At 46.6% G+C, this 26,525-nt stretch overlaps 1 protein-coding gene across 1 annotated transcript in view; it reads left to right on the top strand.

Moving 5' to 3' along the window:
* PATL1 (PAT1 homolog 1, processing body mRNA decay factor) overlaps positions 1 to 25,113 on the top strand; it is a 29,559-nt gene extending 4,446 nt beyond the window's left edge. Inside the window, exons 2-19 of the mRNA XM_088449850.1 lie at positions 2,080 to 2,170; positions 2,589 to 2,782; positions 4,423 to 4,500; positions 4,723 to 4,923; positions 5,089 to 5,148; positions 6,168 to 6,251; positions 7,738 to 7,931; positions 8,020 to 8,106; positions 8,624 to 8,804; positions 9,085 to 9,208; positions 9,436 to 9,533; positions 9,620 to 9,679; positions 10,489 to 10,637; positions 11,543 to 11,702; positions 11,791 to 11,931; positions 14,684 to 14,772; positions 24,114 to 24,263; positions 24,573 to 25,113. Of these exons, the coding sequence (XP_088305976.1) occupies positions 2,080 to 2,170; positions 2,589 to 2,782; positions 4,423 to 4,500; positions 4,723 to 4,923; positions 5,089 to 5,148; positions 6,168 to 6,251; positions 7,738 to 7,931; positions 8,020 to 8,106; positions 8,624 to 8,804; positions 9,085 to 9,208; positions 9,436 to 9,533; positions 9,620 to 9,679; positions 10,489 to 10,637; positions 11,543 to 11,702; positions 11,791 to 11,931; positions 14,684 to 14,772; positions 24,114 to 24,263; positions 24,573 to 24,591 (2,160 nt within the window). The 3' untranslated portion in view covers positions 24,592 to 25,113. The remainder of the gene's footprint in view (positions 1 to 2,079; positions 2,171 to 2,588; positions 2,783 to 4,422; positions 4,501 to 4,722; positions 4,924 to 5,088; positions 5,149 to 6,167; positions 6,252 to 7,737; positions 7,932 to 8,019; positions 8,107 to 8,623; positions 8,805 to 9,084; positions 9,209 to 9,435; positions 9,534 to 9,619; positions 9,680 to 10,488; positions 10,638 to 11,542; positions 11,703 to 11,790; positions 11,932 to 14,683; positions 14,773 to 24,113; positions 24,264 to 24,572) is intronic.
* The last annotated feature ends 1,412 nt before the right edge of the window (positions 25,114 to 26,525 follow it).

Genomic DNA, 26,525 nt, shown 5'->3' with positions numbered 1-26,525 from the left:
TACTATTTTGCTCCTAATGTGACATCCAACAGCAATTATGACAAACTTCAAAGAAACATATAGTGAATGTAATGACTTTTCCACCCCAGTGGACATATGAAGGAAGCATGTATATGTCATGGTGCAAAAAGTGCTGCTTGTGCAAGTACACACAAACATACACTGAATAAAAGAGCATTACATCATCTTCCAGAATTTGCTCTCAACCCGATGGATAATTCCCATAAGAAGTGTAAATTGGTTGCAGACTGTCTTTCAGTTAGCACAGATGCACAAAATCCTTGACTGATGTGTCATGGGTTAATCTGTAAAGAAATTAAATACTTGTGTCGGCTTTTAGGCAATGAGAAGGGATATGCAGTCCTCGCACTGTATGAAATCTTGTCAGCCCCCGTATAATGGTACCAGAGAGTACATAAAAAAGCAGGGATGCTTCCAGAAGTGAAACGACTTCCGACAAGAGGACACACAAGTGTGGTGGTGCACTTCTAGAATGGGGCACACATGACATCATAGCATTAAATCGGTCTATTACATTAAACTTTATTAATTATAAATAATTGGACCTACACTACAATTATGTCAGACAAACCGAGGAAAAAAGGATTTACTGTGTAAGTGATAAGTCCTAGTGGTTCATCAACACAATAAATCCTATTGTGTGTCAATAATGACAACAATAATATCAGTACACTCGGGCTAATTGCCCTCAGAGAATAATAACAATATGAATCTAATGACAGAGCGGTCTGACAATTTCTTTCAAAATAAGTAATTAAACACCATCTCAAGGTCAGGGACTGTGCAGTTTAGATCAGAGTATATTAATACTTAATATTAAAAGATAAATTAAGCACAATATAGTGAGGAGTTACCATAAAGGACCCCTTCCTGTTCTCCTAACGTACACCGGAGAGCAACTGCAGCATTTTTTAATAGCTTGGGCGCATTGTGCTATAAACAAGGAACAAATTAATAGCCAGGTCCTCTTCTAATTTGCTAGTGGAGCACAGCGTTTTCTGGCTCCAGTATTGGTCTATACTTCCAAAAGGTCCTCTGTGCTACCCTTATTAGGGAAGGGCTATCTTCAGGCCGGTACTGAGTAAGACTATTGAGGACATTATGGGTGGGCAGAGTTCCTTCTCTTAACTAGACTTTTGCCGTAAGAGCTACTTTCACTTCTTGGATTAAAAACAGAGCTTGGGCTTTGCTAACCTTGGTGGTTAGGCCCTCAAAATGGCTGGTTGTTCTCAGACTTTCTTCTCTTCCCATTGAGAGTTGCTTTAGGACATTCCAGAATCTATGCCCCAGATTACTAAAGGATAAAAGGTTTTTTGTTTTTGTTTTTTTTTATAACTTAACTACTAAATGCCTTTCTCCAAGGCTTAAGGGGATGCTAAAAATGTTGGCGATTCAATTGTCTGCGCCCGCGGTTGTTACTAATGGGTGCCCGACGTCGCAGTTGAATTTTTGCTCCGATCGGGTGCGAATGCAGCAGATGCACAGATTTCCTGCTTGCAGCCTCCTGAGGTGACGAGTACAAATTGTCAAAAAGTCCTAGTTTTGACTGCTGTTTGGGCACACTAACCAGGACTTTAGACTGGTTTAGGCGTTTTACGTAGCTAATCCCGGTCTATTTGGGCGCAACATGCGCAAAAAGCATGTGTGTCCAAAAACCAATTAAATTTTGCCCCCCCCGAGCTTAATTACTTTACAAGGGAAATTGGTAGCGATAAAACAATGAATTGCCCCAATGTGTGTGTGTCAACCTTTAATTTTTTAAATCTAGTTATAGTCCATCCTCTGGCCTACTCGTCCCGTCCCGTCCGTCCGTCCATCCCCCCTCCCCTCCCACAAAAAAACAAATCCAGCTGCCTACATTATCTGAAGTCACATCAATTGACTAATTAATTTTTTTGTATAGTTTTAAATCCTTGTAATTAGTGTTCATCTAATAAAAATCACTTCAGAATTCGGCTCACTTGGTTGTGTTGTGTCTCATAGATCTGCTTTTTGAGTCTGTGATTGCTGTTTTTGTTTTCACCTTTGCTAACTGAATCTTCACTACTCTCCTTTTAGTCTCTTGAAGATGGCGATGGCTTCCCTGACCTCGAGGAAGATGAAGACCTTGACCAGTTTAACGATGACACCTTTGGAGCGGGAGCAATTGGTGAGAGGGGACAGGGAGGATTTATTATCTACACATTTTACTGTTACTGTGTTCTGCAAAAATGCCATGTAAAAAGAAGACGGCTGGCCCATCAGATCTGATCATGGTTAGCAGTGTAATATGCCCAAATCTGAGTATTTTATATACTCTTCCACCATCACCTGCTATATCTGATTTCATAAGCAATACAGTTTTGAGTGATGTCTTCTTTGTAGTGACCTACTTAAAATTGGAATTGTTTTACTGTATGAGACATTACTTTTTTTTTAAATTGAGTATATTTTATTTGAATTCACAAAATACCAACACTCAATAGAAACATTACTAGTTTTTCAGTTCCCCTTGTTTAACTCAGGATTTACTCTGAAAGCTCCACTGCTGACTTTTAGGTTGATGTCTAAATCTTTTTTCAATGCAGATGATGACTGGCGAGAAGCACACGAGCGCCTGGCAGAGCTGGAGGAGAAGCTCCCGAGCGCTCACATTTTGGGCAGAAGTTTATCTCCCAACCTTGATCCTCTGGGGGACCAACAAGAAGAGTTGGAGCATAGTCTGAGCCAGCTGGTGAAGGAGATAGAAGAGCCAGCCCTGCCACGGGGGTCACGCACACATGTAAGTGGCAGGAAGATCTTCTGTGTGCTGGAAGACTGTCAGTCTATAGAAATATAAAGCTGGACTACAACATAGGAACATAGTTATTCTGAGCCTCTTACATGCACCTGGTTTTTATAGGAGGAGTTTTTTTTTCTCTCATGGGGTATGGGGGGAGGGGGGGCAAGCAGACGGTCATGGTTTTGTATGAAAATTATGGACCAACATGGTTGTTTGTATGGCTGCAAGTCTAGCTTACTCAACATACGAGTACTTAATGCTTCACAAGTAATAGTGGCGGTGATTTGCGCATGGAACAATAACACACTTCAGCGATGTGTTATCAGAGTATCAATTCAAAGTTTAAAGCAGAACATGAGCCACTACAACTCAATTGTATGCAAATTTCATCCTCTGGCAGCAGCAGGGATTTCACCAAATATATTCCGTCCATGCTAGAGAGCAGAATTTCATAGTTTGGTTGTAGAGTAGAAAACTCCTTGCACCAGGCAATGCACAATTGCAAGTTCAGTGGTGCAAAAATTACAGACAATGGACTACCAAGCACCGGAGGAATGCAGACAATATGGTCATGTAACTCTCCCTTCACAATGTTCCCAGCAAATAGGAGTGCCCATACTGCACGTTATGCCACACAGCAGTGCCCTTACTGCACGTTATGCCACACAGCAGTGCCCTTACTGCACGTTATGCCACACAGCAGTGCCCTTACTGCACGTTATGCCACACAGCAGTGCCCTTACTGCACGTTATGCCACACAGCAGAACACATTAGGTCCCCTTATACACTTTGTCACACAATATTGCCTCATTCACATTATGACACAGTAATGCCCCTTATTCACATTATGCCAGCCACAGTATAGCCCCTTACATATTCATCATCTTCCCTTCGGTAAGCCCCGCCTTCTATGGGGGCAGCCATTTTCTGTTAGCCCCTGCTACTCAGATCTCTGCTGGCAGCCACGGGTTTACAGCACCACAGAATGGCCGGGGAGCAGACGAATGGCCAGCGGAGCTAATGCGTGGTCCGGCGCACCCCCGGTCCACCACTTAGTTTAGCCTATGTGCAGAGATAATGTCTAGAAGCGTGCGCGCTGTGGGCAGACTCTGTTCTGAATGCAATATGGAACCGCCGTTGGTGGTGGAGAGGATCTTGGCCGGGTGCAGGACAGCCTCTCCTTTAAGAATCTACCTGATTCTTGTTGACTATTGTCACACGTGACAGCCAGCCGCAGCTTCAGCGCAGCCAGCCAATAAGTGTCAACCTGATTCTTATTAGCTGCTGCTGGAAGTCACCTCAATCTACCAGTCGATTGCGATAAACTTTTTGGTCACCTGGTGTCTTAATAAGCAACTTTTTGTATTGGTTTTTCTGTTTTTTGTAGGCATGTGGCATATTCTCAATGTATAATTCTTCTAGGTCAGCAAATTGCTGCGTGCACAGTGTGTAGAGAACGAGTCCATTTTTAAATAGTGCAAGTATAGGTCCAAAAGTCCAAATACCATTAGTCACCATACATTGTGCAAATTGAAGCCTATTGCTTAGCATCTGTTTTAATGTATCTATTTTAAGATATGGTGGTGTAACAAAGTGTCCTGTTTCTCATTTTAATTTACCTTTTTGTTTACTTTTAAAGCTTTCTTCTGGGATGAACTCGAGTATATGGGATTCTTCTTCCAGTCTGCGGCCAATCAGAGGGCCCTCACTTACAGAGGTAAGCTGAAACTTATTGATAGCTTGGGTAGCTGGGTCTTTTTCTGGCTGGATTGAAAGTATAGTAACTACAGTAGGCCGGGCTGTGGAATCCACATTTCCCACAATGCTTTGACACTGGCAGCAGGTGATGGTTTAAAAGCTTGCCCAACCTTGGTTGGAATTCTACCTTCTCAGACCATTCATTGGAGATTTTGACTTGTGCTCTGTGTTCCCATTTTAGGATATGAGTCCACTCTCTATTTTACACGAGTACGGCTTGGCTCCCATGCGTACCCCGAGCCTTGATGATGGAGAGCGAGATGCCTCTGAGAGAGCATTGCCCCGGCGTTCCACCTCCCCCGTCATTGGAAGTCCTCCAGTGCGAGCCGTCCCCATCGGGACTCCGCCAAAACATGTTGGCCCTATGTTCTCTCAGCAGCAGGTACCAGCCTTTTTTATTTCTCATAAACCATGTAAATGATGCAGTGGCAGCCGTTTACCCTCCTAGAGGTACTATGATAACATGACTTGTTAGTCTCCCCTCACAGTGCTCCCTTATGTTCTCTTAGGTCACAGAATTGATCTTTATTTTTTTTGTCTTGCTCAGGTTTTGTGCCCAAATCCCATCCACATTCGAGCAGCCTCTTCCCCTTTCAACAGCCATCCGGTAAGTTGTCCTGCTGTCATATCTCTGTCCTATGCTGATGTCAGTCATGTCAAACAGAAGTGGCACCAAGGGCTGAAATGAGTAGCTAAAAATCAGGATTGTTACAGGTCTTGAGTAATGTAGCAGGTACTTCAGGAAAAACATGCTACATTTAAGCGGTCACAAACTTTTAATAATTTTTAGAAATAAGCTTTGTAAGTCTCCCACCCTAGTATAACAGCCAGTCTCCGACACTCTCTAGCTTTGGGCCTGCTTCATGGTTGGAATTACCTCATTCAGTGGATGGAATTGCAAAGCCGCACATGAGCCTTTGCAATTTTGTTCTGCCAACTTGCGCTGGACGCAGACCCTGGCCTCGTCCCTCCAAGAGAACGGGGGCAACATGCCTCAGTTTCTGGGAACGCCGGCCGCCCCTGTCCCCGCACCGCCCCCCCAAACGGCTCCTGTCTGTCAATCAGCAGAGGCATATGGGGGCCTGCAATGCGCTCTAGCAGAACTGGTCCTGCACATGCGCATATTCCCGATAATCTGGAATCTGCGTGAAGATGCCCATCTGCGTCCTCTATAGAATCAGGCCCTATGTCAGACCGTGTGTAAGGCACCCGTGCTTTGTACTGCTCTACTTGGGGCAGCAAGAAAATTAAATATTTAGGGAAATGTCTGGGGTTCTGTGGAATGTGCAAAAGTATCTGAAAAATAATGATTCCACTATAATAGCACCTATTAACTAAATACTGCTGAAGGAAAGCGCCAACTGCACTAGAATACTTGTGTAGAGCATTGGCAACACATAATAATAGGTCTAGCCAAGATGGGCTGAACAGCTTCTGGATAATGAAGGCTACAAAAAGGGTAGTAGGAGTAAATGGAACTCAAATCTGTACAAGTGGCTTAAATATGGGAGCCATATAAAAGCAGGGATTAGGAACCACCTATTTCATATGCCTGGCATATGCCCACGCTGAGTGCTTGTGTTTGTCTAGAAATGTGATTTTAGTTTAGGATTTCTGTCTCTGCAGAATAACCCAGCATCACTGTTGAGACACCCGTTCCCTTCTGCCCTCTCACCACTTCAGCGGGCACAGCTGTTAGGGGGAGCTCAGGTAACCCTTCATCCTAATCTCCTCTGCTGTACAGTCATGCATTTGTCTTTAGTATGCGTTTATGCTTTGCAAACTTCAGATGTTTACTTCTTTTTATATGAAATTAAATATTTTTAACCTGAGTTACCTTATAACCTCAACTTATATATAGGTATATATTGTGGCTAGATAAAAGCTCACACCTCGGTATCAGGACAGTAAGAGGGTTCTTAAGTAACCGGGCTGGTTGAAAAGCCCTTATGTGGTCACCCCCGAAGCTCAGTCTGAGTGGTCAGTCGTGGGTCTGTTGCTCATTTTGACACGTTAATGAAAAATGTGGTGTTTCGACATCATATTGTAAGTACGATTGTATATTGTAAGTGGCTTTACATTAGCCAGTGAACGCAAGTTGTGGTCATTTGGAATGATATATTTTCGTCATTTAGAGGCATAAAGGTTTTGGTGGATATAATACTTCCTAACTGACTCTCCAATAGCTTGGAGCCGTATTCAATTAGATGCGAAAAATCGGAATCTGCGGAAAAGTATCGCAGATGACGTCATTTCGCCAGGCGGAAAGTTTCCTCCGTATTCAATTGCAAACACTTTTTGCATACGTGAAAACGCAATGTAATAGGCGAAAAAGATGCACCTATGAATAGGTGTCGGGAAAAAAGTGCAAAATCGCTATTTTGGGGTGCAAAGGTGGGGAAACTACTCTGCACCCTTGGGATAGCTCCCCAAAGGATAACTGCGTCTAAAAACCCCTTAACAAAACAGGTGGGGAACGCCCCAAAAAATTACTTTGAAAATGGGGGTGAAAAAGTGCAAAGTCCCGGGGTACAAACTTTTAAACTAGCGGAATAGACTATTGGGGGGTCTGCAAGTAGGGGTGAGATGTTTTTTGGATTGCAGGTGCATGCTTCAGGTCGGTTTTTCACGATTTTTTTAAAACTTCACTTTAGCAATTTTAAACCATGCTTGCACACATTTTCAAGTACCCCAAATTTGACAGGACTACTTATTTTCTCCCCAAAATTCTGCAAAATGCTATTCTTCACCACTTGTGCAGAGACGCTAAATACAAGCAAATGACACACCTTAAGTACCCCAAATAGCTTCATTAGGGCTTTTCGTGGACATCCAATATTAGTGCATCTTTTGGGGGGGTGTCAGGCTGATTTCTCCATTTTTGACAGCACTTTTCGTCTAAGTTTCGCCGGGTCCCGTTTTCGCGTCCTTTGGAATTGAATACGGCGAATAGCGGGGGCGTGCACGATAAGTTTTCGCGGCTAAAACACGCAAATTCGGTGAAAAGTATGGCATGCGAAAAAGTATCGCGGGTGCGAAACTAATTGAATACGGGCCTTAGTTTGCAAAATGTTTTATTTGTATATGTATTATTTTCTGCTTACTGTACACTTACCTATTCATTTTAATTGGCATGTTAGAGTCTCCCATTTCTTGTTTTTGTTTACTATTTCACTTGCTGGTTGTCCCTTTTTAGGCAGCAGCTGGCCGGATGTCACCCAGCCAGTTTGCACGTCCTGCAGGCCTCCACGGTCCCGCTATGGCTGGCGTAAGTCCACAGCTTCTGCAGGGGCATGTAGGGCCGATGGTCGGCCCAGGCGGTGGAGGAATTAGACCCTTTTTTGGTGTCCCCTCTGCAGCTGCCCCAGGAGCTCATCTGAAGAACCTAAGGTAATCTAGGGGACGGTGGTAGGTGCGGTGCAGTTAGGGGCTGATGTACAAAGCGCTTCTGACCATGTGATTCGTCTTTCTGGCGCAGGTCTCAGCAGCTGCAGTTCCGCCCAGACACCACTCACCTGCACCCACAGCACAGACGTTTGCTTCATCAGCGCCAACAGAACCGCAAGTAAGTTATGGACTATGTCATCACCTAAGCATCATAATAGACCAACACACAAAATGAAAGGTAAAAAAAAGAATTCAAAGCTTCAGTTGCAAAGAGGATCATTCTTATTTGTTGTCTCCTATTTACATTTTTATAGCAAAATAGTGTGTGTATAAATGATATAGTCCTCTAAGATTATTGTTCTGGCTGTATTAGGTATATGAAATGTCATTTTAGGGTTTTTTTTGTGTATTAGAGCATGGCTGTTAGGTACCGCAGGGCTCATGCTTAGCTGCCCAGTTGGTGGTGGGCCACCTGTTAGTATGGGGTAAATGAGACCATGGGATTGTTAGAAGATATCTAACTTTAAAGTGCACCTGTAGCCTATAGACCGGTTGTCCCTTTTAAAGAAGTTTGGTGGACTAAAAGAAAAAACATGCCACCCCTGATACCATGACACCTACAGTTCTGAGGAGCACCTACAATTTTTATATTTGTTTGGCTAATGTTTTTAGCAACTGGTTTTCTGTGCCTTCAGCCAGCATCGGGGTATGAATGGCTCTGGGGCGGAGCACTCTTCTCGGATTCAACACACGGAACTTCACAGACGAGACCCTTACTCGGGTCTCATGCTGCAACGAGAAAAGGAATGGGTTTGCCGTATCCAACTCCTCCAGCTACAGAGCACTGACCCCTACCACGATGACTTCTACTATCAGGTGATGGGTTTAAGAAACAGACCTGTATTGGAAGGGGGAAACTCTCATGACTGAATGCTCTTTAAGTAGGCTAAATAGATGTGGGACATTTGTCCTATGTGTGTGGTGAACAACTTCAGAATGAATTAAGAGTAAACTACTTTTTGTCATTCATATATGGGGGACACTGGAACAGCGGGGTACAGAGTAAAGTGGCAGGAGATTGGGCACTATTAGTTTACTGCCAAAATAGCTTGTAGGTAAAATGTAACTAATTGACAATCTTTGTGCTATACTCCAGAATTACTTTGAGAAGCTGGACAAGCTGTCTTCAAACCAAGACAAGCCGAGTGAGGGCCCAAAGAAGGAACGCACAAAACTCATCACACCGCAGGTGGCCAAGCTGGAGCACGCGTACAAACCAGGTGAGGGGTACAAAGTACAGCCAGGCTCAGTCCCACTACTTCCGTCAGTCAGCATAATGGAATCAGTCACCAGTTTTGTCACACACATGTGCAAAGTATTTTAGAAGGTCTGGTGTATTCAATGAGGAACTGAACAGTTACAGGTGGCTCTGAAAACCTTTCCTCCCCTCCTTGCAGGGTGTGTTAGGGCAGTGCCGTGAGTTCATTTTGGTCTTTTTCACCCACAGTGCAGTTTGAAGGCTCTCTTGGGAAGCTGACGGTCTCCAGTGTGAACAACCCCAGGAAGATGATCGATGCTGTGGCAACCCATCGTTCTGATGAAGATGTAAGCGACTGGCTCCCCAACCCCACGGCTGTGTAATTTATGTATCCGTGTCCTAGATGCTGATGTCTTTTCCATTCACACTACAGGAAACTCGGGAGAAGCAAGTGCGGGACAAGAGGCGCCAGACCCTTGTTGTTATTGAAAAGGTATACGGTTATTGTATATTACCTGTTACCTTCCAAACTTTTCTACCCTCAGCATCGATCAGTAATGGGGTCTCCAACCATTCCCAAACTGGTAGGAACGTGATGGTATATCATCCATATCATCATCATATAGCTATGTGCCCAATCCGGTATTATGTGTTGGCCTTTTGTTATGCGTGGTCGCAGTAGCTACAAATGTTGGACTAGGCGATCCATTGTTCTGATACATATGGGCACTAACTTTCATAATCCAGAATCAAAAAGCTCTACTTAATCTTACCCATCACCAGTCTTGACTCTCAGCTCTGGTGCCAAAATGAAATGGGCAGCACGGATGGCGTAGTCGTTAGCATTGCTGCCTAACAGCACTGAGGTCTTGGGTCTGATTCCTACCACGGCCCTAACTGTACGGAGTTAGTATGTTCTCCACTTATTTGCATGGGTTTCCTCTCCACTGGGGCAAGGACTGATGGGAATGGCCAAATATTGTCTCTAAATATGTACGTGCTATATAAATAACTGTTAACAAATAATTGTCCTTTTTAAATGCTTTTGGAGATTTTATTAGCAATAAAAAAAAAATACTTGTGATCTAATTAACTTTGTTTAGTGTGAAAACAAGCTGAACAGCAGCTTACACAAGTGTTGGACTTGATGACTTTTATCTGGTGGGATGTTGAGGGTCTCAATCCAATAGACATTCGAGGAGTAGGTGACTGTAGAACAGATGTGATACTGTATTACCTCTTTGTACTGTTGCGGTAATTGTTTAGTTGACCTGTGTATGTTCCATTCTTTCTTGGTTGCAGGTGTTCTCCGTGGTGCTGGAGTTGGAAGATTTTGAGCGGCGTTTTTCCTTGTGCTGTGAAGACGAAGAGCGGGAAGCACTGACTGCAGAACGCAGGCAGAAGCTGCAGCAGCTCTGTGACATCCTCAGGGGGAAGGAAGGAGGCGAGAGGTGAGTCTTTCCACAGCTCCATACATTCTTATTAAATGAGTAGTATGTATAGCAGGGATTGGGAATCTCAGGCCCTGGGGCCGTATATGCCCGCGGAATCCTTTGGTCTGGCTCTCGGAGCTTTTTTCTGCTACCCTAATCTGGCTAGGAGGGTGCCTAGAATGACACACTGCAGCCAGAATCTATGCATCAGACTGTCACACTGCTGCCCTTACAACTCCCCAGATCATTCTCAGGAAGCTCCAGGCATTGCTGTAATCACCGGCGCTTGTGGCCCTGCCGCCGTGTGATATCACACGGAGGGAGGTGTGGCCTGCACGGGCCAGCGAATGTTATATATATCAAAATGGCCCTTGACAGAAAAAAGGTTCCCCACCGCTGATGTATAGCAAATAGTGTGCTGTAAAAATCCTTGCAGCGGGATCCCGGTAGTCTCCATTCCGGGATTCAGAATCCCGGTGGTCAGATTGGAGGCGGCGGGATCCCAACGGGTCAGAATGCCGACAAACTGTAACAGTAAGTATGAGGATTAGGCTGCGGGAGTGGGGGTGTTAGGGTCAGGCTGCGGGAGGGGTGGGTTAGGGTTAGCCTAAAAATACCTCCCGAAATTTCTAGTCATTTTCACTGTCTGGATCCTGCTGCCAGCATTCTGACCGCCGGGATTCTGAATGCCACGGTGCCATACCCAACCCTTTGCAACAGGTTATATGTTAGACGTTATTCGTATAGCATGTTTGTCTATGGAAAGCGACCTGATTGGTTTCAGTTTAAATGCATCACGTGGGCGCCTAAATGAGAAAGAGCCATAGCGCACTAAGCCATCTTTGTTGCCAGCTACAAATGTTTCTCGGGACTATGGAGATTAGGCCGGGAGTGACACAACGCGTTTTGTGCTTTGCCCACAGAGCAGCTGAGGAGCAGTTTGTGCAGATCATGTGCATCCGGAAGGGGAAGCGGCTGGTGGGCCGTATCCTCCCGCTGTTGCCACTGCAGCAGGGCACAGCCTTGCTCTCCACCGCAGCTCACAGCTTGCCCTTTCTAATCAAGAAAGATTTCCAAGATCAGGTATCTGATGATTACTACACTTTTACCCATCCCTACCGTTACACCCCCCAACCTTTGATATATTATACCCATTATGTATTTTTTACAGATTCTGCCATGTCTGGCGACTCCCTGTTCCCATTTAATTATCCAGATGTCTGCAGCAGCCATCACCTCCCTTCTACAGAGTATGTGTGGATCTGGGGTGGCTTCCCCTCAGCAGCAGCTTTCATCAGTGCTACAGAACAAGGCAAGTGTCTGAGGTGGTGAGTGGAAGGGGTGACCATATAGTTATAATGGAACATTGAAAAATGACACCAATTATTCCCCATACTGCAACAACATTCCCTTAATCATGAAGTTGTCGCTACACATGAGATCGTCCTGCCACTCGTAAATACCTAGTGACAAGAATTTAGCTACGTAAGTAACAAAGTAACCACAGTTTGGCTTGTTACTGCAGTTGGCAGGTGACTGTGTTCACAGGCTGATAAGTCATCTTGTGACCTGAGAGAATTCTGTGAAGCTGATTTGTCCACCCGCCTCTTGAGGATTGACCACAAGTTCTCAATGGGATTAAGGTCTGGGGAGGTTCCTGGCCATGGACTCAAAATTTTGATGTTTTGCTCCCCGAGCCATTTAGATATCCCTTTTGCCTTATGGAAAGGTGCTCCATCATGCTGGAAAAGGCATTGTTCATCACCAAACTGTTCTTGGATGGTTGGGAGAAGTTGCTCTTGGAGGATGTTTTGATACCATTCTTTATTCATGGCTGTGTTCTTAGGCAATATTGTGAGTGAACCCACACCCTTGGCTGAGAAGCAACCCCACACATGAATGGTCTCAAGATGCTTTACTGTTGGCATGACAAAGGACTGATAGTAGCGCTCACCTTTTCTTCTCCAAACCAGCGTTTTTTCAGATGCCCCAAACAATCTGAAAGGGGATTCATCAGAGAAAATAACTTTACCCCAGTCCTCAGCAGTCCAATCCCTGTAGCTTTTGCAGAATATCAGTCTGTCCCTGACGTTTTTCCTGGAGAGAAGTGGCTTCTTTGCTGCCCTTCTTGACACCAGGCCATTCTCCAACAGTCTTCGCCTCACTGTGCGTGAAGATGCTCTCACACCTGCCTGCTGCCATTCCTGAGCAAGCTCTGCACTGGTGGTGCCCCGATCCCGCAGCTGAATCAACTTTAGGAGACTGTCCTGGCGCTTGCTGGATGTTCTTGGGCACCCTGAAGCCTTCTTCACAACTATTGAACCTCTCTCCTTGAAGTTCTTGATGATCCGATAAATGGTTGATTGAGGTGCAATCTTACAAGCCGCAATATCCTTGCCTGTGAAGCCCTTTTGTGCAGAGCAATGATGACGGCACGTGTTTCCTTGCAGGTAACTATGGTTAACAGGAGAACAAGGATTTCAAACTCCACCCTCCTTTTAAAGCTTCCAGTCTGTTATTATAACTCAATCAGCATGACAGAGTGATCTCCAGCCTTGTCCTCAACACTCACCTGTGTTAACGAGAGAATCACTGACATGATGTCAGCTGGTCCTTTTGTTTCAGGGCTGAAATGCAGTGGAAATGTTTTTGGGATTAAGTTCATGGTCATGGAAAAGAGGGATTTTACAATTAATTGCAATTCATCTGATCACTCTTCATGACATTCTGGAGTATATGCAAATTGCCATCATAAAAACTGAAGCAGCAGACTTTGTGAAAACCAATACCTGTGTAATTCTCAACTTTTGGCCATGGCTGTAGAGGTGGAAGCAGCTGCTGAAACAACTGTAAAGAGAATTATCTGTTGCATCTACTTCACCCCTTGTGTAAAATCCTTTACAGTGATTTGCACGGACTTTGCGAGTATGGGTAAGAAAAAAAGTGACCACCTAGGGCTGGTTGTCATGGCACAGGTACAATTTTGATGCCACCAGCCTAGACTATTCGTGCTAGTAGTGGATTTGATGGGGGAAAAAAAACAGTCAGTCATTCTGGTCAGGTTTATGATGGCTGTCTCTACTGCATGACATGCTTTATTTACTAACAGTTACTTACATAGCGGCAACTTATTCCGTTGCACTGTACAGTTGTTTCATTGGTCTTATTCTATTTTTTTATTATGATTTTTTAAACATTCCGCTTATTTGCTTTTCAAAGACAACAGTCCAATCTATGTATTACAGCGTGTAATATATTCTGTTATTGTTAGGAATGGGTCTGTGAATGCTCTTTTCATATTGTATGAATAAATATGAACAAGTAACTTTGACATAGCAAATATTTGGAAAAACATATATATTTCTATTCATAAGCATTTAGGGCAGCACAGATGGTGTAATAGTCAGCATTACTGCCTCCCAGCACTGAGGTCGTGGGTTAGATTCCCACTATGGCCCTAACTGTGTAGAGTTTGTATATTCTCCCTGTGCTTGCGTGGGTTTCCTCCGGGTGCTCCGGTTTCCTCACACACTCCAAAAATATACTGGTAGGTTAATTGGCTCCAAACGAAAAAAATAACCCTAGTGTGTATGTGTGTGTGCATGTGGTAGGGAATATAGATTGTAAGCTCCACTGGGGCAGGGACTGATGTGAATGGACAAATATTCTGTTAAGTGCTGCAGAATGTGTGCGCTATATAAATAACTGGTAATAAATAAATAGTAAATAAGCTAGTATTACTTCTGTCAGCTGCCTGCAAATGCAACTTTTATGCTTTATCTCAGCTTTCCAGCTTGTGCTGATGGGGAAAAAAAATATGGATTTATGTGGGTAACTGTATGGAGTCTAGATGTTGGTACTTCTATACACTGAAGCTTCTAGCAGGGCACTGTAGTACTTGGCAAGGAGATGAAACTGGTAAATGATTTGAGTACATATTCTTAGATGTCTTTGAAGTTCACCTTATACTAGAACTTAAATGTTCCCCTTTTAAAACATGGCTGCAATCTTTGTAATGTACAGGATGAGGTTAAAACTGACTATTTCATCCCTTAATTTCCTAGTTCGGACTCACTCTCCTTTGCCAGATTCTGGATCGGGCTGAAGATTTGCTGAGCTCGGACTTCCCCACATCATTAAACCAATCTCTCTGGTACGTTTTGACATGCTATTCTCTCACCAGCTTTTTTTCAGCATCAGGAATCAAGCATCTGGCGTCATTCACCTTTTTAAATGGAACGTTGCTGCAGGCTACCGCTGTGTATAGGTTTCCTCCAAGCATGGCCTGAAGTACATCTATAAATGGTCTTCTAAATTGGATATTACCTAGAACACAAATTCAGTGTATACTGAATGTATTAATATTGTCCCAATTAACTAATCAGAGTTTTATGTGTGTGGAGGGGGGGAGTATAGTAAAGCTCCAATAGTCATACCGGCACGTTTATTTAGTGTCTACTGAAAAGCTAGCCAATTACAGGCCATGGATGTTTCTTTTATGTAGCCTCCCATTTAGGTTGGTTAGTTTGAAATTTCGGCCTTTTAAATTATTTTTTAGCCTTCCATCAGGTAAACTTCCTGATTTTCCTTGAGTGAAAGTTCTTTCTCACTCATTAATTTTATATATGGATGTTAGACTAATGGAATGGGTATGAAATACCGGCGGCCGCATGGCCGGCGGGTCGATTCCCGTCAGCGGCAGCCCGACATGAGCAGAGTTCGGAGCAGCAGAAGCCCGACAGCGCTGGAAATCCCGATCGTGGATAGGTGAGTATCTACTAACCTAACCACCCTAACCCTCCTTAGGGGTGCCTAACCCTAACTTCCCCCCCAAGTGCCTAACCCTAACCACCCCCTTCCCCGCTGCCTAAACCTAAGTCCCCCCGGGGGGTGCCTAACCCTAAGTCCCCCCCAGGGATGCCTAACCCTCCCTCCCCCTAGCCTAACCCTAACCCTCCCGGGGGTGCCTAACCCTAACTTCCCCCCCCAAGTGCCTAACCCTAACCACCCCCTTCCCCGCTGCCTAAACCTAAGTCCCCCGGGGGGGTGCCTAACCCTAACCACCCCCTAACCCTAAGTCCCCCCCGGGGGTGCCTAACCCTCCCTCCCCCTAGCCGGTCTCCCAGCGTTGGGGAAATGCGGGCGTCTACATCTAGACGCCCGGCATTTCACCCTTGCCGGGATATGACAGTCGGGAAGCCGGCTGCCGGTATTTAGGCAGTCGGCTTCCCGATTGCTTACCAGACTAATAGGTTACTGAATGCATGATACGGACCAGCTAACTGAAAAATCTCTGGTATTACCGCATGTAGTTAGCTTGTCTCCTGGTTCCAATCGCTGCGTTACTGTCAGTGTTTCAGACTTTCTTCATCCTTTAAAGCGGCATGGCCAACCTGTGGCTCTCCAGCTGTTGTGAAGCTCCCGATCCCAGCATGCCCTGCCATCATTTTAGCATTCTCTAATAGCAAAACTGTGCCAGGGCATGCTGGGACTTGTAGTTTCACAGCAGCTTGAGAGCCACAGGTTGGCCAGGTCCGCTTTTAAAGCGTGTCTCAGGATGTGTCCCATTGGAGAAAGATGTAAAGGTGTGTTCTATATGTCATTCTTTGACTAACCAAACAATTCAGCCTCCAGGCCAGAAGAGTGTGAAACACTCAATGTCTGGGTGAAGCAGGCTCTTGTCTCCAGAAAAGAGCAAAATTCCAACAAGGGGTTAAAGGACACCGAGGTTTTCACCACATGCAGAGGTGGGAGGTATAGATTCTTATTCAGAAGGGGATTCTTCAGATGCTGGTGGAAATGCCTCCTGTTTAGAATCTGGGGAAATTGATGTAAACCCCCTAGAATATTTGATTTAGGTAATGTGGACATTGTATTCAAACGCACACAAATCTTTAGGTATGACTGCTAGGGGAACAGCCTTGTCTAAACAGAGGTCCATGTTTGAAGAACCTAGTTGGAAATACAGGGTATTTCCTTCAGAGCCACTGTTGTAAAGATTTCGTTTTGAATGCGTTGACACAGCTGGAAAAATAGACAGGGTATTATGGGCAGTGTGTCTAGTACATCTGCACTTGCCCTTGAAGATGAGGTCTTCTTAAAGGACCCATGGATAGAAATTTAGAAATTATTTTAAAAGGCTTTCTATATCTGCAGGGACTGCACTGAAGTTCTGTCTTGCCATTCACCAACTTTTCCACAAGAAGGGAATTTTCTCTTGGAGAAAAAATCAGATGCAATTGTACAAAAAAAATCATATGGAGAAAGCGAATTGTTTGAATCAAGGCTGGAGAGAGTGTTTTTTTCCATTTAGAGAAGAAGTTTTAAGCCAGGAAGACTTCAAGATCATGATTAAAATGCACATTCTATTATCAGGATCAGTACCCTCCAACACCAGTAGGAGGCAGCATTGCACAGTGTGTACAGGTATAAGGGCTCGAGACCAAGTTGTGGTCCTAAAGCCAGATCACCACAGGTATATCCAGGGTTCAACGGAGAACCAATAATAAATAATTCTACAGACCTGTCTGGCAACATTGCTGCAAGACTCTTCCCTTGTCACAAAGTCATGGGAGCAGAAAGAATGACGTTTGCAGGCTGAGAGAAGGCAGGTGATCAAAAAGAGTAATTTCTACTTCAGGGTCCATAGGGGGTCCACAGGGTTGACCTTGGGGTATAGCTTGGATCTGGATCCACGGGCACCATACAGTTAAAGCTTTAGCTCCCAGGATGCACTTGGGTCCTCCTCTATACCCCGCCCCCGAGCCACAGGCACCTCAGTTTCAGTTTGGTGCCGGCCGAAGTCGGTTGCACTGTGCAGTGGGGCTGCAGGAGCAGCCCCTAAGCTTTATTTTTAAAGAAGAAAAGTTTTTTATTTTTTTCTCTATGGCTTTACACTTAATGCGGCAGCATAGGACTGTCCTTCTGGGCGTCCATGCTGCCGCTTCAACACCCCGCTGGCGCTGCGACGCCAGTACTGCTCTGGGGATCGCAGCGGGACCCCGGAGTTATTCCTAGCATGGCTCCGGGACCTCCCTCTGACTGCTGCCGGACTCTACGGGGAGGTAAGCCGCGAGCAGCGCTCTTAGTGCCGCTCGCGGAGATAAATGCAGTCAGTTGCCGCCGGTCTCTGGGGACAGACCGGCGGCGCTAGTAGCGGCGGCGGGCTCCCCCTCATGCAGGCATACCCCGCGCTCCGCTGGACCACCAGGGTATAAGTTCCGGAGGGGAACCGGCATCCCTTGGGTTAAATACTAGCCAGGGGAGGCAGCCTTCCCTGGTTTAGCGGCTCCTCCCCTCAGCTCAGCGCGCCTTTTCTCATGTGTACTGGCGTCGCTGAGCTGCTCCTCTGCTGGCCACTCCTCCTCAGAGCTCTCCGACTAATGCTCCCAGGCAGGTGCATGGTCAGGTCCCCCTGTGTACCTCTCCCCACCAAAAGGACAGTGTACACGGCGCTTTAACTCCCCCCAGACACTGAATCTGGGTGGTTGAGGATAGCGATTGGTGCAGTAAGTACAATCTTCCTGCATTGTATGTGACTTTGCTAGTGCTGCTGTCTGTACTTATTCTCTAATTGCTGTCAGCTTATATCTATCCCTTTGCTTCTCCTACAGCCCGAAGGTGTGTGGGGGAGGGGCGTCTTCTATTAACCTCACTTTTATAAATCATGTATTTGTGAGGTCAGTCACATACTGTTGTGTGCTACACAGTACCATATTTTTGGGCCTGTTTGTGTTGCATGCTGGTGAGTGCGGGGGTGTTAACACCGTATGTCCTCTGCTGATAAGTATTTATTGCATAATTACTGTATCATGTCTGATGAGGAGACTGAGCACTCCGGGGCTCCTGTGTTGCTTTCCTGCAGACGCTGTTCTGCTGGTGTTAATGGGGGGGATTTATATCACAGTGCCAGCTGGCACCATGCCCCTCTATACCCCCTATGCAGCAGGACCCCCCTTGGGCGATGTTTTCACAAGTGCTGACATCTATTGCAGATGTCGATCCCTACAGTGACCCCTTCTGGGGCATTGTCCCAGCACTCTATCTCCCATTCCCCGGATATTCCGCAGGTATTGCGGTCTCCCTCCGGGGCCCAGACTGTGAGACAGTATTCGGGGCTGCCTGTGTATGTCCAGTCTCCCCCTGTATCACAACAGTCTGTAGTGCCTTTTCAGGGCTTCCCTCAGTCGGCTCCTCCGCCTTGGGTGGATGTTCTCTCCAACTCGGTACAGAGTTTGGCGGCCTCATCCTCGGCTTTTCAGTCATTTTTGCAGGGTGATGTGCCACAGAAGGCGACCTAGCGGCCTGTTGTGAGTTTACTCACTGCGCAGGTATCAGAATCGGATCCCTCTTCAGATGATGGAGAGGTCCATGAGGATTCTGATTTGGGTGCTGTGGGACAGGAGGTTGAGCCTAGGTCCTCCATTAATGTTCCAGCATTAGTTAGGGCGGTGCGGGCTATTCTCAATATAGAAGAGGAGGCACCGGTCCCTAAGTCGAAGTTTCCTGACTTCAGGAAAGCAAAGGTTACTTCTAATGTGTTCCCTCTGTCGGATCAGTTGGCGGATCATATGGCGGCGGCCTGGCAATTACCCAGCAAGAGATTCCAACCGCAGAAAGGGTTGGCTTCTCATTATCCCTTTCCTGAGGATCATTGCAGGAAATGGGAGACTCCACCGGCGGTGGATTCACATGTCACTCGCTTGGTTAAAACCGCTACGCTACCATTGCCGTCTATTTCCTCTTTAAAGGATCCAACGGACAGGAAAGTGGAGATTTGTTTGAAGTCCATTTACTCGCTCTCCGGAGCGGTGGTGTGGCCATTTCCTGGGTGGCTAAAGCCATTGAGAACTGGGCCAATGCCTTGGAGGATTCTCTTACGGACGATGTTCCGGATGTTCAGAGAGCATTAGTGGCACAAATGAGGGATGCCGCTTCCTATATTGGGGAAGCGTCATTGGATGCAAGCATGTTAACCTCTAGAGTTTCGGCTGCGGCTGTGTCTGCTCGGAGATCCTTGTGGCTGCGGTCCTGGAGGGCTGATGCGGACTCTAAAAAGGGTCTGGAGGCTCTCCCCTTTAATGGAGATTTGTAATTTGGTCCGGATTTGTAATTGTAATTTGGTCCGGACAAAATAGTGGATACCTTGGCTAAGTCAAAGTCGGCTTTCCTCCCTTCGGCTTCTGCGCCGGCTAGGGTGAGGAGCACTGCCGTTTGGTCCTTTCGGGTTCAGGGTAAGGCCAAGGGCCAGTCCTTCCCGAGACATTCAGCGACCAAAGCCTCATCCAAACCCAAGAAGCATGTGGAATGCTTGGCGCCCCTCTTCCAAACAGGAGGATAAACCTGCTGCCTGACGGGACGGGCCTCTCCCTGGGGGACCCCAGAGTGGGAGGCCGACTTCTCAGATTCGCCCAGGGTTGGTTCAGTACCACCACGGATGCTTGGGTTCGAGAAGTAGTCTCTCAGGGGTACGCCCTGTCGTTTCGGTGCAGGCCGCCCCACCAATTTTTTTGCACGATTCCTTCGCTGGACGAGTCCAAAGCTTCGCATCTCTGTTTCTGGTGCAGAGACCCAATGGGTCTCATCGCCCTATTCTGAATTTCAGGTCTCTGAACAAGTACCTCAGAGTTCCCAGGTTCAGGATGGAAACATGGCAGTCCATCATCCTGGCGATGGAACCAGGGGACTTCATGGTCTCCCTCGTTATCCAGGACGCCTATCTCCATGTGCCCGTGGCACCGGCACATCAGCGGTACCTGAGGTTTGCTATCCTAAACCATCACTACCAATTTTGGGCGTTGCCTTCCGTTCTTTCCACGGCTCCGAGGGTTTTCACCAAGGTGAGGGCAGTCATGGCTGCCCACCTTTGGGGTCAAGGTATACGGCTGCTGCCGTACCTGGACGATCTGCTGCTGCTGGCAAGTTCCCCGGAGGTGCTTCTTCATCATCTACACCTGACAATTGCTTGTCTACAAGCACATGGGTGGTTAATAAATTGGAAGAAGTCGTCTCTGATCCCATCTCAACGGATGGTCCATCTGGGAGCACTTCTGGACTCCAGTCAACAAAGGATTTTCTTGACTCTGGAAAAGGTATCCTCCCTACAACTGAGGATACACGGTTGCCTAAGCAGTGGCAGGGTGTCAATACATTCGGCAATGAGTCTTGGGGTCCATGGTGTCGGCATTCGACATGGTGGAGTTCGCCCAGTTCCATTCCAGGTTGTCCCGCCGGATCCGATCCCAGATGCTGATATTGTCCCCGGATGTGCGCCGGTCCTTGGCGTGGTGGCTGCAGTCAGCTCATCTCAGCCAGGGTCGCTCCTTTTGGATTCCGGACTGGGTTCTGCTCACGACAGATGCCGGTCTCCGGGGTTGAGGGGCAGTGACCGGCTCGTTGTCTCTTCAGGGCCGTTGGTCGGCGGAGGAGGCCGTACTTCCCATAAACATTCTAGAGCTACGGGCAGTGTACCGTGCTCTTCTGGCGTCAGGCACCGTTCTCGGAAGAGCAGTTCAGGTGCGATCAGAAAACGCCACCACGGTGGCATACATAAATCACCAGGGAGGAACTCGCAGTTGAGCTGCGATGTCGGAAGTGTCCCAAATCCTGACTTGGGCGGAGTGCCACCTTCCAGCAATATCGGCAGTCTTCATCCCGGGAGTCCTCAATTGGGAGGCAGACTTCCTCAGCCGTCACGACGTGCATCCCGGGGAATGGTTGCTTCAACCAGAGGTGTTTCAACTTCTCGTGGACAAGTGGGGACTGCCGGAATTGGACCTGATGGCCTCTCGTCACAATTACAAGTTGCCCATATACGGCTCAAGGACAAGGGACGCGGGCGCAAGCCTAGTGGATGCGTTGTCAGTGGAATGGTCGTTTCACCTAGCGTATCTGTTTCCTCCAATCTCCCTGCTCCCTCGGGTACTCAGAAAGATCAAACGGGACGGAGGCACGTTTCTGCTGGTGGCTCCAGCGTGGCCCGGATGTCCTTGGTACTCCGATCTCAGGGGCCTGTCTGTAGACGCTCCGTACCTTCTGCTTCAACGTCGGTATCTGCTGTCTCAGGGTCCCTGCCTTTACCCGGATCTGGGTCGACTGTCTTTGACGGCATGGCTCTTGAGACAGCCGTCTTAAGGTCCCGGGGCTTTTCAGGCTCTGTCAATGCTTAGGGCATGTAGACCTGCCTCTGCACGGATTTACCACAGAGTGTGGCACACTTACTTTCAATGGTGCGAGTCTAGAAGCAATGACCCTCAGGTGTTCAGTGTTTCTAGGATCTTGGCATTTCTGCAGTCAGGTCTTGACCTGGGCTTACGGCTTGCTTCCCTAAAAGTTCATGTATCGGCCCTGTCAGTGTGGTTCCAACGAAGGATTACCTCACTGCCTCACGTTCACACCTTGTTCCAAGGTGTGCTGAGGATCCAGTCTCCCTTTGTGGCTCCGTGGGACTTGGCGGTGATTCTTCGGGTCCTGCAGGGACCTCCTTTTGAGCCTCTTGAGTCGGTTGACCTCAAGTGGTTAACACTTAAGACTGTGTTTCTCCTGGCTCTGGCTTCGGCCAGGAGGGTATCAGAGTTGGGGGCACTTTCCTGTAGCCCCCCCTTCCTGATTTTTCATCAGGACAGGGCTGTGCTTCGCACCCGTCCTGAGTTTTTGCCTAAAGTGGTTTCTAAGTTCCACATAAATCAGGAACTTGTGGTACCAGCTTTTCAGGCTCCGGGTCTTCCGGCTGGCGAGGCTTCGCCGGACGTGGTCCGGGCTCTCAGAATTTATGTTGAACAAGACGGCCTCTGTTAGGAAGTCCGATTCGTTGTTCATCCTCTTTGGTTTCCATAAGAGGGGTTGGCCTGCCAACAAACAAACTTTAGCCTGTTGGCTTTGTTCTGTTATTAGGGAGGCTTATATACAGGAACGTTTGCCTGTTCCAGCCTCAGTTAAGGCTCATTCCACTCGGTCTGTAGGCCCTTCTTGGGCTGCTAGACGTGGTGCCTCCGCTGTTCAGCTGTGCAAGGCAGCCACTTGGTCTTCAATTCAGACATTTTTGAGGTTTTATGCGTTTGACACCTTTGCCTCTCAGGATGCATCCTTCGGGCGCAGGATTCTCCTTTCTGCTCAGGAGCGTCCCCGCCCTTAGTTGAACTGCTTTGGGACATCCCCAAGGTCAACCCTGTGGACCCCCTATGGACCCTGAAGTAGAAAACAAGAGATATGGTAAGAACTTACCTTTGTTATCTCTTTCTACGAAGTCCATAGGGTCCACAGGGCGCCCGCCCTGACGCACCTGGCTTCAAATGGGCTGTGGTACTGGTCACCGGTGTTTCCGTCTCCCATTTCTGTGAGTATGGTTTCTTGTGTGTTCCAGTCTTCCTTCTCTCTGTTTAGTCTCCTCCTTCGGCCTAGGCTACTTACCAACTGAGGTTGAGGTGCCTGTGGCTCGGGGGCGGGGTATAGAGGAGGACCCAAGTGCATCCTGGGAGCTAAAGCTTTAACTGTATGGTGCCCGTGGATCCAGATCCAAGCTATACCCCAAGGTCAACCCTGTGGACCCTATGGACTTCGTAGAAACAGAGATAACAAAGGTAAGTTCTTACCATATCTCTTGTTATTTCTTCCGTTATTACCGGGGCACCCATGGTTACCAGTGCCTAGGAAAAGCTTCATGAAGTACCGGGGGCCTCTACCTCTCCGTCCAGGCTTAATGCGCCACAGGCCAGCCTTTTGCCCAAACACAAAGCAGCTACGGCATGGAGATTAAACAGGAATTGCTGAAAGACAAGGGATATATTTAGGCTTACCTTACTATCCCTTTAAACTGGGGGAACTCCTGAATTACACAGGTTTTGTGGCTGGCTGACTTCAAGCCCGGATTTCACCTGTGTCCCGGGTTAAAGGGATGTTATGGTAAGCCTAGGTATAGGACTCCATTATTATTACTTCAGTAGTGTATTATAAAGATTGGAGAAGGTTTGTTTCATGGTGAGAATCCACAATAAATACAACATGAAGCCACTAATCCACATATCGCTGGTTTTCTACAGGGGAGACTCGGCATGGATCTTGCTCTATCCACACTCAAGTGCCAACATGGAGTGTGTTTTTGTTTTGTGGTTTGATGGGGTGGAATTGGCTTCACAAGAATTGTTTCAACAGTAAAGATAATTCACCCAAATACTATATTGTGTGTTCCTCCGTGGCACCTCCTTATAGTGCTTAAGCCACTGATGGATGTGTCGTTTGAAATAATGGCTGAAGTTTTTCTCTTAGATGTTAGACTTTTGAAACTAGCAGCAATCGCCAGGTGCAAGGAACCTTTTTGTATATCCTGAAAGATTAATTGGTTGCAGCAAGTCTGCCAAAAGTTTTAAAGTGGCAAGTTGCAGGCTATTACATTTCCCCCTGTGTGTGTGGGTGGGGGAGGGGGTCATTTGTTGTGTAAGGCAGAATCCTCCCACCTTACTTTAATGTTCCTGAAGCTTGGAGTGCTTTGTTTTTCAGGACACCACTGGTTGCACAAGTCGCCCATTGCCTTCTGCAGATCCAAGCGGCATCCCTGCCGCAGGCCCTCTGCTCCCCATCTACGGCTCTGCTTCACTTTTCCCGGTACCTGGATGATCAGAGTCTTGCCCAGCTGCGGTCAAAGCTCCGGTGAGCATAGTATGTCTGCATTGTCAGTGTGGGTCTTAGTATTGTCCAGACAATACAGAATCAAAATCTTTAGCAGTGTGAATGGCGAGTCTCATTTAACAATGTTGGTACGGGCAACTATTATGGAATATGTGATATTTTGTGGGAGATGTATCAAACCTTTGAGATAAAGTGGGGAAGTTGCCCAAAGTAACCAATCGTCTTCTGTCCTTTCATAGACTGTGCTAGATAAGTCACAATTAGAAGCTGGTTGCTTTGGGTAACTTCTCTCTCTCGTATGCCTTATGAATTCTTTCTCTTCATAATTAGGTCTGTTCCCAGTCCGTGAAGAAAAAAAAAAAAATGGCACCGTGGACTCTCTTGCAGCAGCAATCTCCGTTCACCCTTTGCTTCAAGGGTTTTATGAGATTTTATTACATAACCTGCAGTGGTTACACATTGGAGTGAAGAGGAAGAGTGAGTGACAGAAAAGTTCCAGCTTTCTCTGCATCGCCACCTAGAGGACAGCCCAGCCAGCACCAATCAGTGTGTACCAGGGTGACTGACGCCCGCGTCATTTCTTGTGTAGAATTTTAAAGATTGGCTCTGTCAGATTCTTCATCACTAACATCACCCAAGGGGGTCTTTCAGATTAAATATATATATAGCTAGCTCCGTGTACATAAATATAAAGTATTATTAAACCGGACTCTTAAATCACCATGTATTTGTACCTGTTCTTTTTAGTAGTGTTAATATTTAATATATACAATGTATATGAATTGCAAGATCGCTCGCTCTGCTAAAAAAAACAGATCACCATAGTCCATCAATATTTTTAAACCATTAAAATTCAAATGATAAAACCATATTCAATTCTCTTTTTGTATGATGTACATCTATGTAAGGCTGAAGTCTAGCTGACATTCATAGTGCAGGTACCAAGTTGTACATGCAGAAATCGGGTCTCTATATTAAATTACTTATAGGTGGAGGTTTTTTTGGGGGGGTGCAGGTGGCGTACGCCATAGTCTTGTGCCAGAATAAAAATCTCACTCTGAGTAAAAGTTAAATAAAAAAAAATAAAAAAACTTCTCCTTCAGTAACCTACAGATGTGTCCTCGCACAAATACGCCAAGCGGCAATTGAGCTGCCAGGTCCCATGTGACTCTGCTTGCGCCATGTGTCTTTCTACTTCAGGGTCCATAGGGGGTCCACAGGGTTGACCTTGGGGATATAGCTGGATCAGGATCCATGGGCACCACACAGTTAAGCTTTTAGCTCCCAGGATGCACTTGGGTCCTCCTCTATACCCCGCCCCCGAGCCACAGGCACCTCAGTGTAAGCTGGTGCCCGGCCGGACCCGGTCACCGCGCAGGGGGGCTGCAGGAGCAGCCCCCAGAAGCTTTTTATTTTCTAATAGATTTTATTTATTTTAGTTTCTCTTTTTACTACAGACGGCAGCGAAGGGCTGTCTGTACAGACGCCCACGCTGCCGCTCTGATCCCCGACTGGCGCCGCGACGCCAGTACTGATCTGGGGATCGCGGGGGGAGGACAGAGTCCGTACTAGCCGGACTCTGTCTACCTCCCAGGACTGCTGCCGGAGTCGCCGGGGATTCAGGTAAGCCGCGCGTCGCTGGCTAGCAGCGGCGCGCGGAATACCTTAAATGCAGTCCTTTAGCCTCCGGTCCTGGGGACAGACCGGAGGCTGCTGGCAGTGGCGGCGGGCCCCCCCCCCATAAGCAGCGAAAACGGCCGGTTTTCAACAAAAACGGCGATATTTTCGCCTAAAAAAAACAGGCGAAAACACAATTGGCGAAAAAAAACTGGAGAAAAGTTTTCTCCATCCCAGGTAAAAAAAAAAGCAAAATCCCTATTTTTGGCTAAAAATGTGGGAATTTCTTTCAGAACCCTTTGGACACCCCGCCCTAATCATAAATGAACCCCCCCAAAAAATCGTAAGTTGCGCACTTTGACGAAAAATTTTCGGTAAAAAAAAACCGTTGAAAATGGTTTTTATGTATTGGGTCTGATTTTTCAGGGGGTGGTATGGATGTGTGAAGTGTTTTACGCAACGCACGTGGTTGCAGCAGGCGTTTGTTTACGGTTTTTAAAATTGCGTTTTTATGACATGAAAATACACTTGCGCTCATTTTAACGTACCCCCAATTTAGGTGGAGCAGTAATTTCCTGAAGAAAAATAACTTCCTATCATTTTCAACTTTAGTTTTTATTTTCTTCACCCAAAATTGCATGGTCGTTTTTTGTCAAAGTGCGCAAC

The sequence above is a fragment of the Taudactylus pleione genome, unplaced genomic scaffold, assembly GCF_031769625.1.
Source record: "Taudactylus pleione unplaced genomic scaffold, aTauple2 ptg000497l, whole genome shotgun sequence".
In the NCBI taxonomy this organism is placed as follows: Eukaryota; Metazoa; Chordata; class Amphibia; order Anura; family Myobatrachidae; genus Taudactylus; species Taudactylus pleione.
This window is presented reverse-complemented; position numbering and strand designations above follow the sequence as displayed.